Source organism: Rhinoderma darwinii, chromosome 1 (genome assembly GCF_050947455.1).
Source record: "Rhinoderma darwinii isolate aRhiDar2 chromosome 1, aRhiDar2.hap1, whole genome shotgun sequence".
Taxonomy (NCBI): domain Eukaryota; kingdom Metazoa; phylum Chordata; class Amphibia; order Anura; family Rhinodermatidae; genus Rhinoderma; species Rhinoderma darwinii.
Window position 1 is genome coordinate 291,146,064 of NC_134687.1, and position 18,435 is coordinate 291,164,498.

Sequence of the window (18,435 nt, forward strand, 5' to 3'; positions counted from 1 at the left end):
TGGCCGTGCACATCATACAGATGGCATTGTACAATGCGTACGTGCTACGTCGATGTCCAGGCCAGAGGGGAACTTTCCTGGAATTTCAATAGGTGGTTATCAAAAACCTAATCTTTAGGGACCAAGAAGAGGGGGGCACCCAGTACTTCTGGAAGCGGGGCCACACGCATCGTACCAGGGCAACACTTTCCAGGAGAAGTTCCCCAAACTGGCAAGTAGGGAAAAAGTCAAAAGAGGTGCAAAGTCTGCTATAAGAGGGGGATAAGGAAGGACACAATATATCAATGTGACGTGTCCCGAAAAACCAGGGCTCTGTATGAAAGATTGTTTTAGAATTTATCATACATCCCTTGATTTTTAATTCACCATGATGCACTCCGCACAGCTTATCCCCCTCATCTTTCCCTTCTGAGCCCTGCCGTGTGCCCAGGCAGCTGATAACAGCCACATGTAGGGCATTGCCGTACCCAGGAGAACCCACATTACAATTTAAAGGGTGTATATCTGCGGTGGCGCATTCTGGGCACAATATATTAGACACTGAAATGGCATATTTTTTTTATATATATATATATATATAATTGCAAATCTCACGCTGCACCATCTGCTGCGCAATACCTTTTAGACAATACCTGTGTGATCAAAATGCTCACTACACCTCTAGATGAATGCCTTGAGGGGTGTAGTTTCCAAAATGGGGTCATTTCTGGTGGGTTTCCATTGCTTTGAAACCTCTGGGGCTTTGCAAATGCGACATGGCACCCGAAAACCAATCCAGCAAAATCTGGATTCCAAAGAACACATAGCGCTCCTTTCCTTCTGAGCCCTCCCATGGGCCCAAACGGCAGTTTATCACCACAAATGGGGTATTGCTGCACTCGGGACAAATTGGGCAACAAAATGGGGCAATTTGTTCCCTGTGAAAATAAGAAATTACATTTTATTGGAAAAGTCATTTTTTTTAATTTCACAGTCCAATTCAAATAGGTGCTGTGAAAAAACTGTGCGGTCAAAATGGTGACAACAACCATAAATAAATTCCTTGAGGGGTGCAGTTTCCAAAATGGGGTCGCTATTTGGGGATTCCTACTGTTTTGGCACCTAAACACCTCTTCAAACCTGGCATGCTGCCTAAAATATATTATAATAAAAAAGAGGCCTCAAAATGCACTAGGTGCTTCTTTGCTTCTGGGGCTTGTGTTTTAGTGCACGAGCACACTAGAGCCACATGTGGGACATTTCTAAAAACTGCAGAATCTGGACAATACATATTTAGTAGTGTTTCTCTGGTAAAACCTTCTACGGGAAAAATACAATAAAATTGATATTCAGCAAGAAAAATGAAATTTGCAAATTTCACCTCCATTTTGAGTGGTCTAGTTTTTAAAATTGGGTGTTTTATGGGTGTTTATAATATATAGGCCCCTCAAAGCCACTTCAGAACTGAACAGGTACCTTAAAAAAAAAAGGCTTTTGAAATTTTCTTAAAAATATGAGAAATTGCTGTTCATGTTCTAAGCCTTGTAACGTCCAAGAAAAATAAAATAATGTTCAATAAACGATGCCAATCTAAAGTAGACAAATGGGAACTAGTAACCATTTTTGGTGGTATAACCGTCTGTTTTACAAGTAGATGCATTTAAATTCAGAAAAATGCTATTTTGTAAAAAAAAAATCTCTAAATTTTGCAATTTTTCACAAATAAACACTTAATATATCGACCAAATTTTACCACTAACCTAAAGCCCAATGTCTCACGAGAAAACAATCTCAGAATCGCTTGGATAGGTTTAAGCATTCCGACGTTATTACCACATACAGTGAAATATGTCAGATTTGAAAAATGGGCTCTGAACCTTAAGGCCCAAACTAGGCAGCATCCTTAAGGGGTTAAACTCCTTTTATGATTCCAGATTAGCAGAATACCCCTGGATTAGAAGGTTCCTGATTGCGGCCTCCAGGATAAAACCCCAAGTAAGGTCTTCAGTCCCACCTTGGGACTTAAATTTAGTCCTTACGGCTTTGATGGGCTCAGCCTTTGGACTCCCTGTCCATTAAATTTCTCACTCTAAAAATGACTTTTTTATTAGCAGTTCCCACCGCACGAAGGATAAGTGAGATTCAGGCCCTCTCGGCTTTTCCCCCTTACACCTTAATATTGGATGATCGGGTGATCATGAAAACCTTACCAGGTTTTTTGTCAAAGATAATTTCCCCTTTTCATCAGGACCAGGAGATTATTCTTCCCTCCTTTTGTGACTCCCCGAAAAATCCAAGGGAACAGGATTTTAATAGTTTAGATGTAAGGAGATGCTTAGTGCACTACCTGGAGGTCAGTAAGGACTGGAGGTCTTCAGAGAATCTCCTTATTCGGTTCCAGCGTTCAAATAGAGGGTTGACAGCTAGTAGACCAACAATAGCAAGGTGAATTAAACCAGCCATACACTTGGCCTATGTGTGCCAGAATACTAATCCCCCAGAGTTCTTTGGAGCTCATTTTACCAGAGCTGTAGCTACTTCTTGGGCTGAAAGAGCCAACGCATCTCTAGACCAGATTTGCAGGGCAGCTACATTGAGTTCACCCCACACCTTTTTATTAAGCATTATAAAAGGTGAAAGGGGTAAAAGATGGACTACTTATCGGTAATCTGTTTTTCATGAACCTATGACAGCACCCTCTAGTCCCCCCGTCCCCCCCTTCAGTAGACTTTCTTGATATCGATCTGTTGTGTATATAGTATATTTATATGTCCTTAAATATATATTTATGGTGTGGGGTGTCTTTTCACTAAGGTGGCGCAAAAAATAAATAAATACAGAAGTATGAATAAAATATAACGAATTCTCATCCTGAGTTCTTTCTAAAGACTGGGTGTAAGGAGAGGTGTGTCCTTTTTTAGATCGTTAGGCTTCCTGTCCAGCGAATGGGATGTCTCTCCAGGGGTGCTGTCATAGGTTCATGAAAAACACATTACTGGTAAGTAATCCATCTTTTCCCTTCCCTTTTTCACATGACTTGGTTGAACATGATGTTCATGCGTCTTTTTTTTTCAACCGTACAAACTATGTAACTATGCAAGTCTCTTGGGATAATTCTATTCGCTTAGCATATCCATACACTAGGATTTTTGCTCGTTCTTCCAGGCAAAACGGCTCCAACTCCTTTTAAGTTAGATGGGTTACGTTGGTGTACAGCAGTCTTCGAGTCAGGCCACAAATTCTCAATTGAATTGATGTCTGGGCTTTGCTTCCCCTTAAACCCCTCTAGTGTTGCTTTAGCAGTATATTTAGGGTCATTGTCCTGCTGGAAGGTGAACCTCCATACCAGCCTCAAATCTCTGGCAGACAAACAAATTTTCTCAGAAATTGCCCTGTATTTACTGGCATCTTCCAGTCCTTGATGATGAAAAGCATCCCCACAGCGTGATGCCGCCACCACCATGTTTTACTGTGGGAATGGTGTTCTCAGGGTTATGGGAAGTGTTGGGTTTACACCACACATAACGTTTCCCATGCAGGCCAAAAAGTTACATTTTTGCCTCCTTGACCAGAGAACCTTCTTCCATGTTATGTGGAATCTGCTACGTGCCGTTTGGTGAACTGAAAACTTATTTTTTTTTCTTATGTTTTTATGTAAGTAATGTTTTTTTTCTGGACACTTTTTTTCCATAAAGCCTCGGTCTGTGCAGCTTCTAGTTGGCTTATGGACAGATACTTCTATCTCCGCCAGGGTTCTTTGGCGCTCCTTCAGTGTTTTTGGTGGTGTCTCTGCGGGCTAAAATTGGGGGAAAAACTGAGATTCCTCTATTGGTTTTGGGTTTTGTTTTTACGGCTTTCACCATGCGGTAAAAACGACAACTTCACTTTATTCTGTGGCTCAATACGATTACGGTGATACCAAATTTTATGTTTTGTGCTTTTTATATTTTACTAATTTTGAAAGAAAAAAAAAGTTGGACTTGTCGCAACATTCTGAGAGCCATAACTTTTTTTTTTTTATTTTATTTTTTATTTTTTCATCGATTTGAGCGGTGTAAGGCTATGTTCACACGGGGTATTTTGCCGAGTTTTTTGACGCGGAAACCGCGTCGCAAAAACGGCCCGAGAACGCCTTCCATTGATTTCAATGGGAGGCGTCGGCGTCTTTTTCCCGCGAGCAGTAAAACTGCTTCGCGGGAAAAAGAAGCGACATGCCCTATCTTCGGGCGCTTCCGCCTCTGACCTCCCATTGACTTCAATGGGAGGCAGAGAAAGCATATTTCGCGCTGTTTTATGCCCGCGGCGCTCAATGGCCGCGGGCGAAAAACGGCGCGAAAATCGGCGTGCAGGGAGAGGAAAATCTGCCTCAAAGTTCCAAACGGAATTTTGAGGCAGATATTCCTCCCCCAAAATACTCCGTGTGAACATAGCCTAAGGGCTTTTGTTTTTTGCGAGACGAGCTGTAATTTTGTATCGGTATTATTTTTTGGTACGTTTCATTTTTTGATCACTTTTTATTATTTTTTTGGGAGCGGAGTTGACCAAAAAAAAACAACGATTACGGTTTATTATTTGACGTTCACTGTGCGTGTTAAATAATGCTATATTTTAATAGTTCAGACTTTTACAGATGCAGCGATACCAATTTTGTTAACTTTTTTTTTTGTTTTGTTTTTTACATTTACTTGGGCAAAAAAATTTTTTTTTAGAATTTATTTTTATTTCACTTTTTTTATTTCATTTTTTTACACATTTCGTTAGTCCCCCTAGGGGATTTAAACCAGCGATCTTTTGTTCGCCGGTACAATACACTGCAATACTAATGTATTGCAGTATATTGTCATTTCTACAGGTTTCCGTTAAGCCCTGCCACAGGGCAGAGCTTAGCAGAGACTGAGTAAAGGCAGCCGTAGGGGCCTTCATTAGGCCTCTGGGCTTCCATGACCACTATAGTCACCCCCCTGATCTCTGCGGGGGGGCAATGAGCCGTCGGAAGGGAGCCGCCCCCCTCTTGTCAACGTCTCAGATGCTGCAGTCGCGATTGACCACAGCATTTGAGGGGCTAAACAGCCGGGAACATTGTGATCGCTGTTCCTGGCAGTTAGTCCCGGGTGTCATCTCTAAAACACAGCTGACATCCGCAGCGTATAGAGAGCGCTCCATGCACCCCCCCCCCCCCCCCCGCACTATGACGTACCAGACACGTCGTTTTGCGGGAAGGGGTTCATGTCCTTCTTTCCTGGCCTGAAGTTTGTTATGGTGGGCTGCCTTCTCTTGTCAGGTTTGTAGTTGTGCCATATTGTTACTATTTAGTTATAATGGAGTTATTTGTGGGATGTTCAAAGTTCGGGATAGTTGTTTTTTTATTTTTTATTTATAACCCAACCCTGATTTATACTTCTCCACATCTTTGTCTCTGACCTGTTTGGAGAGCTCCTTGGTCTTCATGTTGCTTTCTAAGTGATGTCCTTTCAGAACAGGTGTATTTATACTGACATCATGTGACACTTTGATTGAACACGGGACCTTATTCACTAATTATGTGACGGCTGATGTTAATTGGTTTGACCAGAACTTATTTAGGCATTTCATCGCAGAGGGGGTGAATAGAGATGTGCTCACAGTTTTTTATTTATTTTTTAAAGAAATGTTTTTATGGGATGTTTTTCATTTCATAAGACCATTTTGTCAGGACCATTACATAACATCAAATTTAAAATCCATTTTAATTCCAAGTTGTAATGCAACAAAACAGGAATAACACCACCAAGTGGAGTGAAAACTTTCCCAAGGCACTGTATGTGTAACCTTCATCTCAATCTTATATCCAGTGTGTGAATGGTACGCAAAAGGGGAAAAATGGATCAAAACAAATGTTAATTATCTTTCGGATAATGCTGCATAGGCAATAAGGTGTAACTAGGTTTGATGACGTTGGCTAAAATTTCATAACCACATAATAATTTTATTGTCTTGACAGGTCCAAAGGTGGTGAAATCCCGTTACATGCAGTGCAATAAGCCCAAAATCACAAAGGTAAACTTTTTTTTTCCCTTAACCTCTTAACGACGAGCGACAGATGAATACGCCACGAGCGGCTTTTAGTTCCAGCATTGTGATAGATATATCTGTCGCTTGGATCTCGTGGGTACTGCCACCACTATACCTACGAGATTAGCGTGAGGAGTACGGCCATTATACACAGCCTAGCTACTGCTGGAATTGAAGAGGACTCCAAATCCAGCAGTTTAAACCCCTTAGATTCCGTGGTCAATAGCAACCGCGGCATCTAAGGTGTTTGACAAAGGGGGCTCCCTCTGTCACCCCCGTGACGCGATAAAGGCCCCTAGGTCTGCCTTCAGTGACTGTCTATGCTATGCCGGAGGCAGACAGACAGTAATGCTTTGGAATACAAAGTATTTCTAAAGCATTATACAAGCTATCAAAGAATCACGGTTTCAAGTCCACTAGTTGGACAAAAAAAAAAGTCAAATGAGGTTTGAAAAAGTTTAATAGAACCCCCCCCCCCCCCTCCCCCATAAGCAAATTAAACTTTTTTTTAAATTAAAAATGATAAGATTTATTTCAAAATGAGTCACTGTAAAAAATCAAAAAACATCAAACCCCAACATATAAGGTACCTCCGCGATCTTAACGACCCGTAGAACAAACAAACATAACTTGTTAGTAATACAGCACGGTGCATGGCGTAAAAAAAAAAAACACGAGAAAAACATATGTTGGATTTCTGTTTTTTTTTGTTTGTTTGTTTTTTAATTTCCCCCTAAAAAAATAATAATTATAAAATGTAATCCTAAAGTTATATGTACAAAAAAATGGTACCAATAAAAACTACAAATCATCCCACAAAATACAAGCCCTCATACGGCTACATTGTGGGAAAAATAAAGTTATGTGTCTCAGAATGTGGCCACACAAATATTACTTTTTCCACTAAAATGTTTTATTGTGCAAAACTACTAAAACGTAAAAAAAGACTATACATATTTGGTTTCACCGCGTTCGTAATGACCCAAACTATGAAACTATAATATTATTTTTCCCGCACGGTAAACACCGCAAAGAAAACAAATAAAAAGCTATGCCAGAATCTCACTATTTTTTGGTCACCACCCCTCCCAAAATATACAATAAAAAAGTGCTTGTTTGGGGACCGGTTGTAGTTTTTATTGGTACTATTTTGGGGTACATGCGACTTTTTGATCACTTACACAGCTTTTTTTTTACTGAAAAATAAAAAAGTTATGGCTCTCAGAATATGGGGTCACAAAAAAAATATATATATATTTTTTTTAATTGCGCAAACGCTGCAAAACGTAAAAAAAACCTATATACATATGGTATCGCCGTAATCGTATCGACCTGCAGTATAAAGTAAAATTGTCATTTATAGCCCAGGGTGAATGCTGTAAAAAAAAAAAAGAATAAAAAACATTGGCAGATTTGATGGTTTTTGGTCACCTTGCTTGCCAAAAAATGGAATAAAAAGTGATCAAAAAAACTGCGTGTACCCCAAAATGGTATCAATGAAAACTAAGGATTGTCCCGCAACAAATAAGCCCTCGCACAGCTCCGGTGGAGAAAAAATAAAAAAGTTCTGTCTCTCAGAATATGGCGATGCAAAATGTGCAGTGTGTTCTAAAAGCGGATAAGATCGGGCACCACTTATCAGTGCGACACTGGCCACACATCTGCGGATTATTATTTATTTACCCCATTATTATACCCGAATATACTCCACACAGTTTACATATCCCCCCACATTATAAACTGAAATACCAGTAAAACACCAAACAGAAATATTACCAAGCTAAATCTGCGCTCCAAATGGCGCTCCCGCTCTTCTGAACCCTACAGCGTGCCCAAACAGCAGTTTACGTCCACAGATCTGGCATCTCCATACCCGGGAGAACTCGATTAATATTTTATGAGGTATTTGTCTTCAGGGGCACAAACTGGGCACAACATATTGTGCACTAAAATGGCATATCAGTAAAAAATTTTGATTTTTCACTCCGCACCAACCGTTACGCATTAACCCCTCCGTGCACCACGACTTAATAGCATGCCGTGGTGTGCGGGGGGGGGGTGTATGGAGCGGGCTCACGCGCTGAGCCCCTGTCATACGTTGCAGGTATCAGCTGTGTATCACAGCTGACACCCGGGACTAATGGACAGGAACAGCGATCGCGCTGTTACAGGAGCCTGTAAAATGACAATATACTGCAATACATTAGTATTGCAGTGTATTGTACCAGCGATCTAATGATCGCTGGTTCAAATCCCCTAGGGGGACTAATAAAATGTGTAAAAAAAAATTAAAAAAAATAATTAGTTTAGTGAAAAAAATTAAATATTTAAGGTCCAAAAGAAAACCCCTTTTCCCATTTTTTTTCCGCTAAAGCAATGTAAAAAATACACTAAATTTGTATCGCTGCATCCATAAAAGTCCGAACGATTACAATATACCCTTATTTAACTTGCACGGTGAACGCCGTAAATAAAGAATTTAAAACGCCCAAATCGCTTGTTTTTTGGTCACCTTGGCTCTAAAAAAAAAAAAAAAAAAAAAAATGTTAATAAAAAGTGCTCAAAAAGTTGTACGTAGGCGTGGCTTGGCTGTCGACTTGAATGGCCGCGTGAGTGAAGAGCTCCTACACCTTACAGCAAAACAAAGCGACTACCGCCTCATAAACGTCGCATCTACTAACCTAGGTTGGTTACCTGGAAGGAGTGAAGTGTACAGCAGCTATGACGAGACGCCGGAAGATTACAGCGAGACCAGCAAAGCTCACAGACTTCTTCTCTCCCCGACATGCAGAGGAGACGCAAGATGGAGGAGACACGTGCTCTCAGACCGGCTCCCTAACATCTGAACCGCCGCCACACTTACCGCCGCAGAACCTCGCAAAAGTGAGTACACAGAGGAGAAGTGTATCGGTCCCGACTCAAGCCTCCCCATTCCCCGACGCTGCAGAGGCTATGACTCACGGGGTTAATCCTGCTGTAAACCGCGCTCCCACGGGTCGGCGTGGACGCCATCAGGAGCAGGGCGCACAGCACACAGCATCCCCGTCGCCGCCATTACTGAGCTCCAGGAGCTCATCGCCACAAAAGCAGAGCCGTCCTCCTATGGCAGGTCCAACAATATCAGAAGGTCATTATACGTCCCCTGGGGCATCTATCTCAGAGGGAAACATTTTAGAAGATATGCCATCTTCAACTAACGTTATAACAGAGCTAACAATGAAGACCATGCTTCAGGCTCTTAGTTCCTCAATACAGGCTGGATTTGCAAAAATGCTACATCCCCTGTCCACAGCCATACAAGATGTAGAGATTAGAGTCCAACATGCGGAATGTAAGTTCAGTGAATTTGTAACCTCACATAATGGGTTGATCGACGCACATTACGACTTAGAAACAGAAGTGTCTCAAATCAAGGCAAAAATGGCCGACTTAGAAGACAGATCTCGTAGAAACAATATCAAATTTAGAGGGATCCCTGAGGATGTCGCTGCGCCCGATCTGCAGAAATACGCACAAGATTTCATCCAAAACATGCTACCTGGATGCAACCCAAGAGATCTAATTATAGATAGAATTCATAGACTTCCAAAACCAAAGCACCTTAAAGATGACGTGCCGCGTGACGTACTAGCATGTATACATTTTTTCCATGTGAAGGAACAACTGATGACATCCCTCAAAAGAAAAGATGCCATACCAATGCAATACAACAAACTATCCATATTTACGGATCTCTCAGCAGCGACTTTACAATTAAGAAGAGACCTGGCCCCAATCACAACCGCCTTGCGGGATAACAAGATCTTATACAGATGGGGATTCCCGGTTCGTCTACTCATTCATAGAAACAACTCTATGCACGTGATCCGAAATTTGCCAGAAGGAACACTCTTACTAAAGTCATGGGACATACCAGTCCATCAGCAACCTCAAAAATCCAATCACACCCCCCCAGCGGATTCGAGATGAATGGCAAAGGGGAGATCACCGAAAACACCGAAAGCATTAAGAAGATAACATTGGGTCGATTCTTTATACTTCTCACATGAGATATTTGCTGGTTGTCGAAACGGAAGTACCTCCTTCGCCAAAGTTACTTTTTCCTGAGGCTGAGCTATCACAGGTGTAGTTGCGGTCATCTTGACCTGATATCAAGCTGACTGTTCTTTCCCCCATGTTGATGGACAGCTGTATATGTCCATGGTTCGTGCTAGATTTATGTGGAATCTATTGTTTTTGTTTATACTTTTCTTATATCTTTGTGCTAGCAGTAGATATATTAGTTGTGAATATGATCAGGAGAGATTGTATGAGATACTTACCTTGGGTACATATAACAAATATGATGCTGTTTATTCCCTGCACATAGAGTCAATCACCACAATTTTATGTCCCTTCAATGACAATTAAAATAGCTTCACTCAATGTCAACGGTCTCAATAGCCCACATAAGCGAGCGCATATGTGGCAAGAATCTAAGTCTATAGCCTGCGACATTTTATGTGCCCAAGAAACGCACATACTGCAGACAGATGCAAACCGAATTAACCATCATCAATTTCCTTATATATTTCAATCCCACTATACGTCTAAGTCGAGAGGAGTCTTAATAGCAGTAAAAAACTCAGTAGCTTTTCAAAAGCTCCAAGTATATACTGACCCAAACGGCAGATACATTATTTTAATCTGTATGATTTAATAACATCACATACCCAGTGGTAAATATTTATGCTCCCAACCGCCACCGAATTCGCTTTCTTCACAAAATACTCAGACTAATTAACAAATTTCGACAGGGAAAGGTACTAATATGTGGAGATTTCAATGCCATAGTCGATGCATCATTAGATACTACGAATCCTACTCGCCACCCCCAACCCCAGCTAGGTCCTTTAGTGACTAAACAAGAGTTGTATGATGTCTGGAGGGCTCAGCATAGTACAGAAAGGGATTACTCCTTCTACTCTCCAACTCATAATAGCTATTCCCGCATAGACCTATTCTTGGTGGATAAGGAACTGCTCTTTGCTACAAAAAATTCTTCTATAGAGAATATAAAATGGTCGGATCATGCGGCAATAACTTTGACTCTGGAAGAAAGCAATATATCTAACCCTACGTATCTGTGGAGATGCAATCCTTTTTTATTATCTCATACAGAACACAAACTGACTATTGCCAATGATCTCTGAGAATACTTTCAACAGAATGATAATTCCCAAATAAATGACTTCACCCTTTGGAATGCCCATAAAGCCTTTATCAGAGGTACCCTCATTCGATTAGGTCATATAGTTAAAAAACAGAAGATGGCTCTAATTTCCTCCCTTACGGCAGAAATATGTTCCCTGGAAACTCTGAACAAAATTAAGAAGACGCCACAAAATGCGGAAAAACTGTATACTCTCCGACAACGCCGAAGATGTAGCTTACTCTCAGAATATGAGAAGAATCTTAAAAAAAACAAAGCAAGCTATTATTCGCAGAATAATAAGGCGGGGAAATTGTTAGCGAGTAGATTAAAAACACAACATCAGAAATCCAAGATCCCATTTTTACTAGATCCGCATACCCAAACAAAAGTAACTCATCCTACAGACATTGCCAACCAATTTCGCACCTTTTATTATTCCTTATAAATTCTGGGGTAAGATCCCTTTTCCCCTCATCCATCGAAAAAAGATATACAGGCCTTTCTACAAAAAATCGAGTTGCCTCAACTTTCAGAAGCCCAATTGATGAGTTTAAGTGCACCATTCCTAGAAACAGAGATTTCAACGGCGCTAAAAACTCTTCCCAATGGTAAGTCTCCTGGCCCAGACGGACTTAAGAATGTATATTATAAATCCCTACAGGGTACACTACTACCTTATATGCGCAGATTTTTTCAAAAAGCAATGGACACAGGATCCATGCCAGCAGAGAATCAAGCTGCTTTAATAGTCACCATCCCAAAACCTGACAAACCTATGGATGTCCCTCAAAACTTTCGACCCATTTCCCTACTAAATGTGGACGTTAAAATATACGCAAAAATTCTGGCCATGAGACTTGCCCCCATGCTACCCACGATAATAGGAGAAGATCAAGTGGGATTTGTAAAGGGCAGACAAGCCTCTGACAATACCCGTAGAGTATTAGGTATTCTACATAATATAGAACAATTGGAGACACCATCGGTTCTGTTGGCTTTAGACGCTGAAAAAGCGTTTGACCACATACATTGGGAATATGCTTTTGCTACATTGGAAAAGATGGGATTTAGAGGAAATATAATCGAAGCTATTAAGGCACTATACTCAAGCCCCTCAGCTAGGGTATATACTAATGGAGTACTCTGACACGTTTCAAATTACTAATGGAACTAGACACGGGTGCCCGCTATCCCCCCTAGTGTTCATATTATCTATGGAACCCCTAGCTCAAACCCTTCGAAAGCACACCAATATCCAGGGTATAAATATTGACAGTAGAACGCATACAATCTCACTTTACGCTGATATTATCCTCTCCTTAGCCTCCCCAGAGGACTCCCTAGAGGCTGTGCTAGAATGCATTCGGTCATTTGGGCAGATTTCACTATATAAATTAAATACCCAGAAGTCTCAAATATTGCCGCTAAACATCTCGCCCTCTGTGTTACACTTCCTAAGACATAAATATCCATTCGACTGGAAAGAAAAAGGAATCACATATTTAGGCATCACTCTAACGCAATCTCATAAGGCTTTATACCGAGCTAATTATGAGCCTCTTCTACAAACATTGCAAGTTGAAATGACTAGATTACACAAATTTGAAGTATCCTGGATAGGCAGGATTGCCGCATTTAAAATGTTATTGTTACCTAAACTGCTGTATTTGTTTAGAACAGTCCCCATAGCGGTACAAAAATCTTTTTTTACAAATCTCCAAAAGGCTATAATGAAATTTATTTGGGCCCATCGAAAACCTAGAGCTGCAGCACTCATTTTGACCAGGGATAAAAAACTAGGGGGACTGGGTGTACCAGATATATATGGCTATTATACTTCTACTCTGGTGGCGCTCTATCATCCTGGATGGATGAATAATATCACAAGACACTGGGTACATATAGAATCGAGAAACAGGGGACAAAGGTAGGATCCAGCGCTGAAGGCGTTTAAAATGGAATCGATTTTCCAAGTTTAATCTTGTAAGTTAAAATGAAGTCCAGTAGTATTAGGTCCTGGGTGTGTATGAAGTGGAGGGAGGGTGTCCTCTTAGGCCTACGCGTTTCGGACGACGCTGCGTCCTTAGACTTGGCTAAGTCTAAGGACGCAGCGTCGTCCGAAACGCGTAGGCCTAAGAGGACACCCTCCCTCCACTTCATACACACCCAGGACCTAATACTACTGGACTTCATTTTAACTTACAAGATTAAACTTGGAAAATCGATTCCATTTTAAACGCCTTCAGCGCTGGATCCTACCTTTGTCCCCTGTTTCTCTACTTGCTACCCGTGTGCCGACACGAGGATCCGGGCGCTATCAACGACACACCGGAGTGTGTCAGGTGAGCTGGAGGATTTCTCCACATGTTTTTTTCTGTTACATATAGAATCCTCTTATGTTTATCCTGCTAACCTAAAAGCTCTCATGTTTCTGGACTTCTGGCACATAGCCACGCCACCACACATATCCCCAATCACAAAAGCAGCCTTAAGAAGTTGGTCACACATACATGAACATTCCATTGATCATGTGCCTCTTCCGAATTCGCAGATACCAATAGAGGTACTAGAATTGGCTATTCCACACTTAAACTTAAATAGTTGGAAATCAAGGAACCTTACCCTATTGTCTCATTTATACTCTAACAATCAGTTGAACTCCTTTGAAAACTTGAGGCTCATATATCTTCTTCCCAGGGGTGATTTTTATAAATACTTACAGGTTAAACACTTTATAGCAACCTTAAAAAATCAACACCCTACATGCAATATGAAACTTTTCAACTTCATAATTAAACCAAATAAAATACTTAAGGGCATATACGACACAATATCAGGGCACGCCGATTTCCGCAAAACCCACAACATCTTGACATGGGAACGGATGTTGGGGAAATCATTTGGAGAGGAGGAATGGAGGATGGCATATAAACAAATTCATAGTTCATTGCAATGTAGCTCACACCTAGAAACAGCTCTTAAAACCCACTTGCAATGGTACTATACCCCAGACAAACTACATAAAATGTTTCCAACAGTGCCAGAAACATGTTGGAGGGGATGCGGAACCAAAGGCACATTGCTACATGTGTTATGGGAATGTCAAAATATACACGAATATTGGAGAGAGGTATTCGCGCTATTAGAATCCTTGTTTGAAATACGAATTTCTAAATCCCCTCAGCTAGCTTTACTGTTCTTACAGATAGAAGTCCCTCCAAAATTCAGAACATTGATGTGCAAAATATTGGCGATGGCAAAATTGGTAGTGACCAGACACTGGAAGAGTGATGATATACCCACACAGGCAGAACTCTTACTATTAATTCATCCTTTGCATATGAAAAAATAATAGCATATGGCAATTTGAGTTTTACTAAATTCTCCAATATCTGGGATTGCTGGTCAACTAACCCCCTATGTCATCATACATAGCTCCTACATAACCTCAAACCGAATTGGTAACTAAATGATTAGCAACATATGTATACAATGTCTTTGATGCTAATAATACTACTAGTGATGTTACGTTGTTATTTTGATGATTTGTTTACAGGTTTTACAGTTGTAAAGATATAAAACAGTTTTGTTAACTAAGATACTAACACAATCACCTGTGTTATTGCTGTCATGCGACATATATATCTTGCATCTATTGTTTCCTTTTTTGTATGAAAACTTTTTGTATGGAAAAAATGTAATAAAAACCATTGAACAGAAAAAGTTGTACGTACCAAAAAATCGTGCCAATAAAAGCTACAGTAGGTCCCATAAGAAATAAGCCCTCACACCGCTCTATTGACGGGAAAAATAAAACCGCTATGGCTCTTGGAAGGCGGGGAGTGAAGAACGAAAATAAAAAAGCAAAAAATTGATCCGTCCAGAAAAGGTTAATTTCTAATAAACATTTATGACCACATTTGGGGTATAGCCGTACTTGGGATAAATTGCTTTACAAGTTTTGGGGTGCTTTTTCCTCCTTTATTCTTTGTGAATATTACAAAATTCAACATTTTAGTGGAAATAATGTTATGCATTTTCACAGCAGAGTTCTAATAAATTCCGCAAAAGACCTGTGGGGTCAAAATGCTCACTATACCCATAGATATATTCCTTAAAGAGGCTCTGTCACCACATTATAAATGCCCTATCTTGTACATAATGTGATGAGCGCTGTAATGTAGATTACAGCAGAGTTTTTTTTATTTAGAAAAAACTATTCTTTTTGACAGTTACGACCTATTTTAGCTTTATGCTAATGAGTTTCTTAATGCCCAACTGGGCGTGTTTTACTTTTTGACCAAGTGGGCGTTGTGGAGAGGAGTGTATGACCTGACCAATCAGCGTCATACATTTCTCTCCATTCATTTACACAGCACATAGTGTTCTTACTAGATCGCTATGTGCAGCCACATACACACATTAACGTTACTCAAGTGTCCTGAGAGTGAATAGACATCACAACCAGCCTGGACGTGAGGTCTATTCAGAATCCTGACACTTGGGTAACGTTTGTGTGTGATTTACATCAAGGCTAGAGTAATCACGCCAGATTATTCTGTAAACTGTCATCTAAAACAAGATTACGCTTGCCTTGCTGTTAATCACACACAAACGTTAGCAAAGTGTCAGACTTCCGAATAGACATCACGTCCTGGCTGGTAGTGATGTCTATTCACTCTCAGGACACTTGAGTAACGTTAATGTGTGTGTCTGTGTGTGTGTGTGTGTGTGTGTGTGTGTGTGTGTGTGTGTGTGTGTGTGCGCGCGCATAGCAAGATCACTATGTGCTGTGTAAATGAATGGAGAGAAGTGTATGACGCCGATTGGTCAGCATCATACACTTCTCTCCACAACGCCCACTTGGTCTAAAAGTAAAACCCGCCCAGTTGGGCATTAAGAAACTCATTAGCATAAAGCTAAAATAGGTCATAACTCCAAAAATGATAGTTTTTCTAAATAAAAAAACACTGCTGTAATCTATTACAGCGCCGATCACATTATGTAGAAGATTATTAAGGGCATTTATAATGTGGTGACAGAGCCTCTAAGTGGTGTAGATTCCAAAATGGGGGCACTTCTGGGGGGTTTCCACTGTTTGGTACCTCAGGGGCTTTGCAAATGCGACATGGCACCCGAAAAACATTTCAGCTAAATTTGAGCTCTAAAAGCCAAATAGCGCTCCTACCCTTCTAAGCCCCGCTGCGTGTCCAAACAGCAGTTTATTACCACATATGGGGTATTTCCGTAATCGGGAGAAATTGCTTTACAAATGCTGTGGTGTTTTTTTCTCCTTTTATTGCTTGTAAAAATTTACAATTTCTATGTTTTTTTCAGAAAAAAAGTAGATTTTCATCTTCACAGACTAATTCAAATACATTTAGCAAAAAAAACTGTGGAGTCAAAACGCTAACTATACCCCTAGATAAATTCATTGAGGGGTGTAGTTTTCAAAATGGGGTCACTTTTTTTGTTTTTTTGATTAGTTTTGGCACCACAAGACCGCTTCAAACCTGACATGGTGCCTAAAATATATTTTAAAAAAAAGAGGCCCCAAAATCCACTAGGTGCTTCTGAGGCCTGTGTTTCAGTCCATTAGCACACTAGGGCCACGTGTGGGATATTTCTAAAAACTGCACAATTTGGGCAATATATATTGAGTTGCATTTCTCGTGTAAAACCTGTGTTACAGAAAAAACTTTATTACAAATTATTTTTGGCAAAAAAAATTGATTTTGTAAATTTCACCTCTACATTGCTTTAACTGGGAAACTCCTATGGAGTTAAATCACTTTCTGACTGCTGTTTTGGATACTTTGAGGGGTGCAGTTTTCAAAATGGGGTGATTTATGGGGACTTACTAATATATAGGGCCCTCAAAGCCACTTCAGAACTGAACTGGTCCATGAAAAAAAAGCCTTTTGAAATTTTCTTGAAAATATGAGATTGCTGCTAAAGTTCTAAGCATTGCAACGTCCTGGAAAAATATAAGACTGTTCAAAAAACAATGCAAACATAAAGTACACATGGGAGATATGAAATGGTAACTGTTTTGGGTGGTATTACTGTATGTCTTACCAGTAGACACATTTATTTTTAGAAAAATGCAAATTTTGGCGTTTTTCACACAAATATTGAATGTATCAACCAAATTTTTTTACGAACAAAGTAGAATATGTCACGAGAAAACAATCTCTGAATCACTTGGATAGGTAAAAGCATTCCCAAGTTATTAACACATGTCAGATTTGAAAAAATCGCCTTTGACCTCAAAGCCAAAACAGGCTGTCCTGAAGGGGTTAATGTAGATAACAGTGGTTTTTATTTTGAAAAACAATCATTTTTGAGCAAGTTAAAAAAACATTTTAGATTTAAGCAAATTTGTTTCTTAATGCCCAACTGGGCGTTTTTTAACTTTTGACCAAGTGGGCGTTGTAAAGAGAAGTGTATGACACTGACCAATCCGCATCATACACTTCTCTTCATTCACGTCCATTTGTACTCCGCACAGCGTGAACTCGCGAGATCATTCTATGCTGTCATACACCCACATTGAGTTTACTTAAGTGTCTTGAGAGTGAATAGACATCACCTCCAGCCACACTCCCGACTCCCGAAACTAACGTTTTTGTGGGACTTAATCACAGCACAGCGTGATCTCGCGAGATCACGCTGTGCTGTGTGAGTAAGTCCCACAGAAACTTTACCAAAGTAAACAAAAGTAATTTTATTGTGCAAAAAGTTATGAAACACACACAAATTTGGTATCGCCGGAATCCTACTGACCCGCAGAGTAAAGTTAACATGTAATTTATAATGCATGGTGAACGTTGTATAAAAAAAAAAACCGATGCCAGAATTGCTGTTTTTTGATCACCTTCCCTCCCAAAAAGGATAAAAAGTCACATATACCCCAAAATGGTACCAATAATAGCTACAGCTCGTTCCGCAAAAAAACAGCCCTCATACCACTACGACTATGAAAAAATATAATTTAGTTAAGGCTCCAATAAGTCAGGAAAGAAAAATATGCGATTGTGCAGGCCTGAGGGGAACACTTCTTCTGTTTCAAGTGGCGATTTATCAAGGCCCTTAAATTAGGGAACCAGGAAGGGCCAAACATATCTGCTGAAAGCAAGGGTGCCCGTATTATACCAGGACAACACTTTCCCAGCAAAATTCCCCAATCTGCAAAGGTGCCGAGAGTGTAT

The 18,435-nt window shown here is 40.3% G+C and overlaps 1 protein-coding gene across 3 annotated transcripts in view; it reads left to right on the forward strand.

The window, feature by feature from the left end:
- HAUS8 (HAUS augmin like complex subunit 8) overlaps positions 1–18,435 on the forward strand; it is a 178,193-nt gene that overhangs the window by 58,176 nt on the left and 101,582 nt on the right. For 2 of the 3 annotated variants that reach the window (XM_075825313.1, XM_075825314.1), the window contains exon 3: positions 5,960–6,015. In XM_075825313.1, coding sequence (XP_075681428.1) covers positions 5,960–6,015 — 56 coding nt within the window. Of the gene's footprint in view, positions 1–2,900; positions 2,978–5,959; positions 6,016–18,435 lie in introns of all 3 variants that reach the window. The other variant, XM_075825315.1, reaches the window with a different exon arrangement.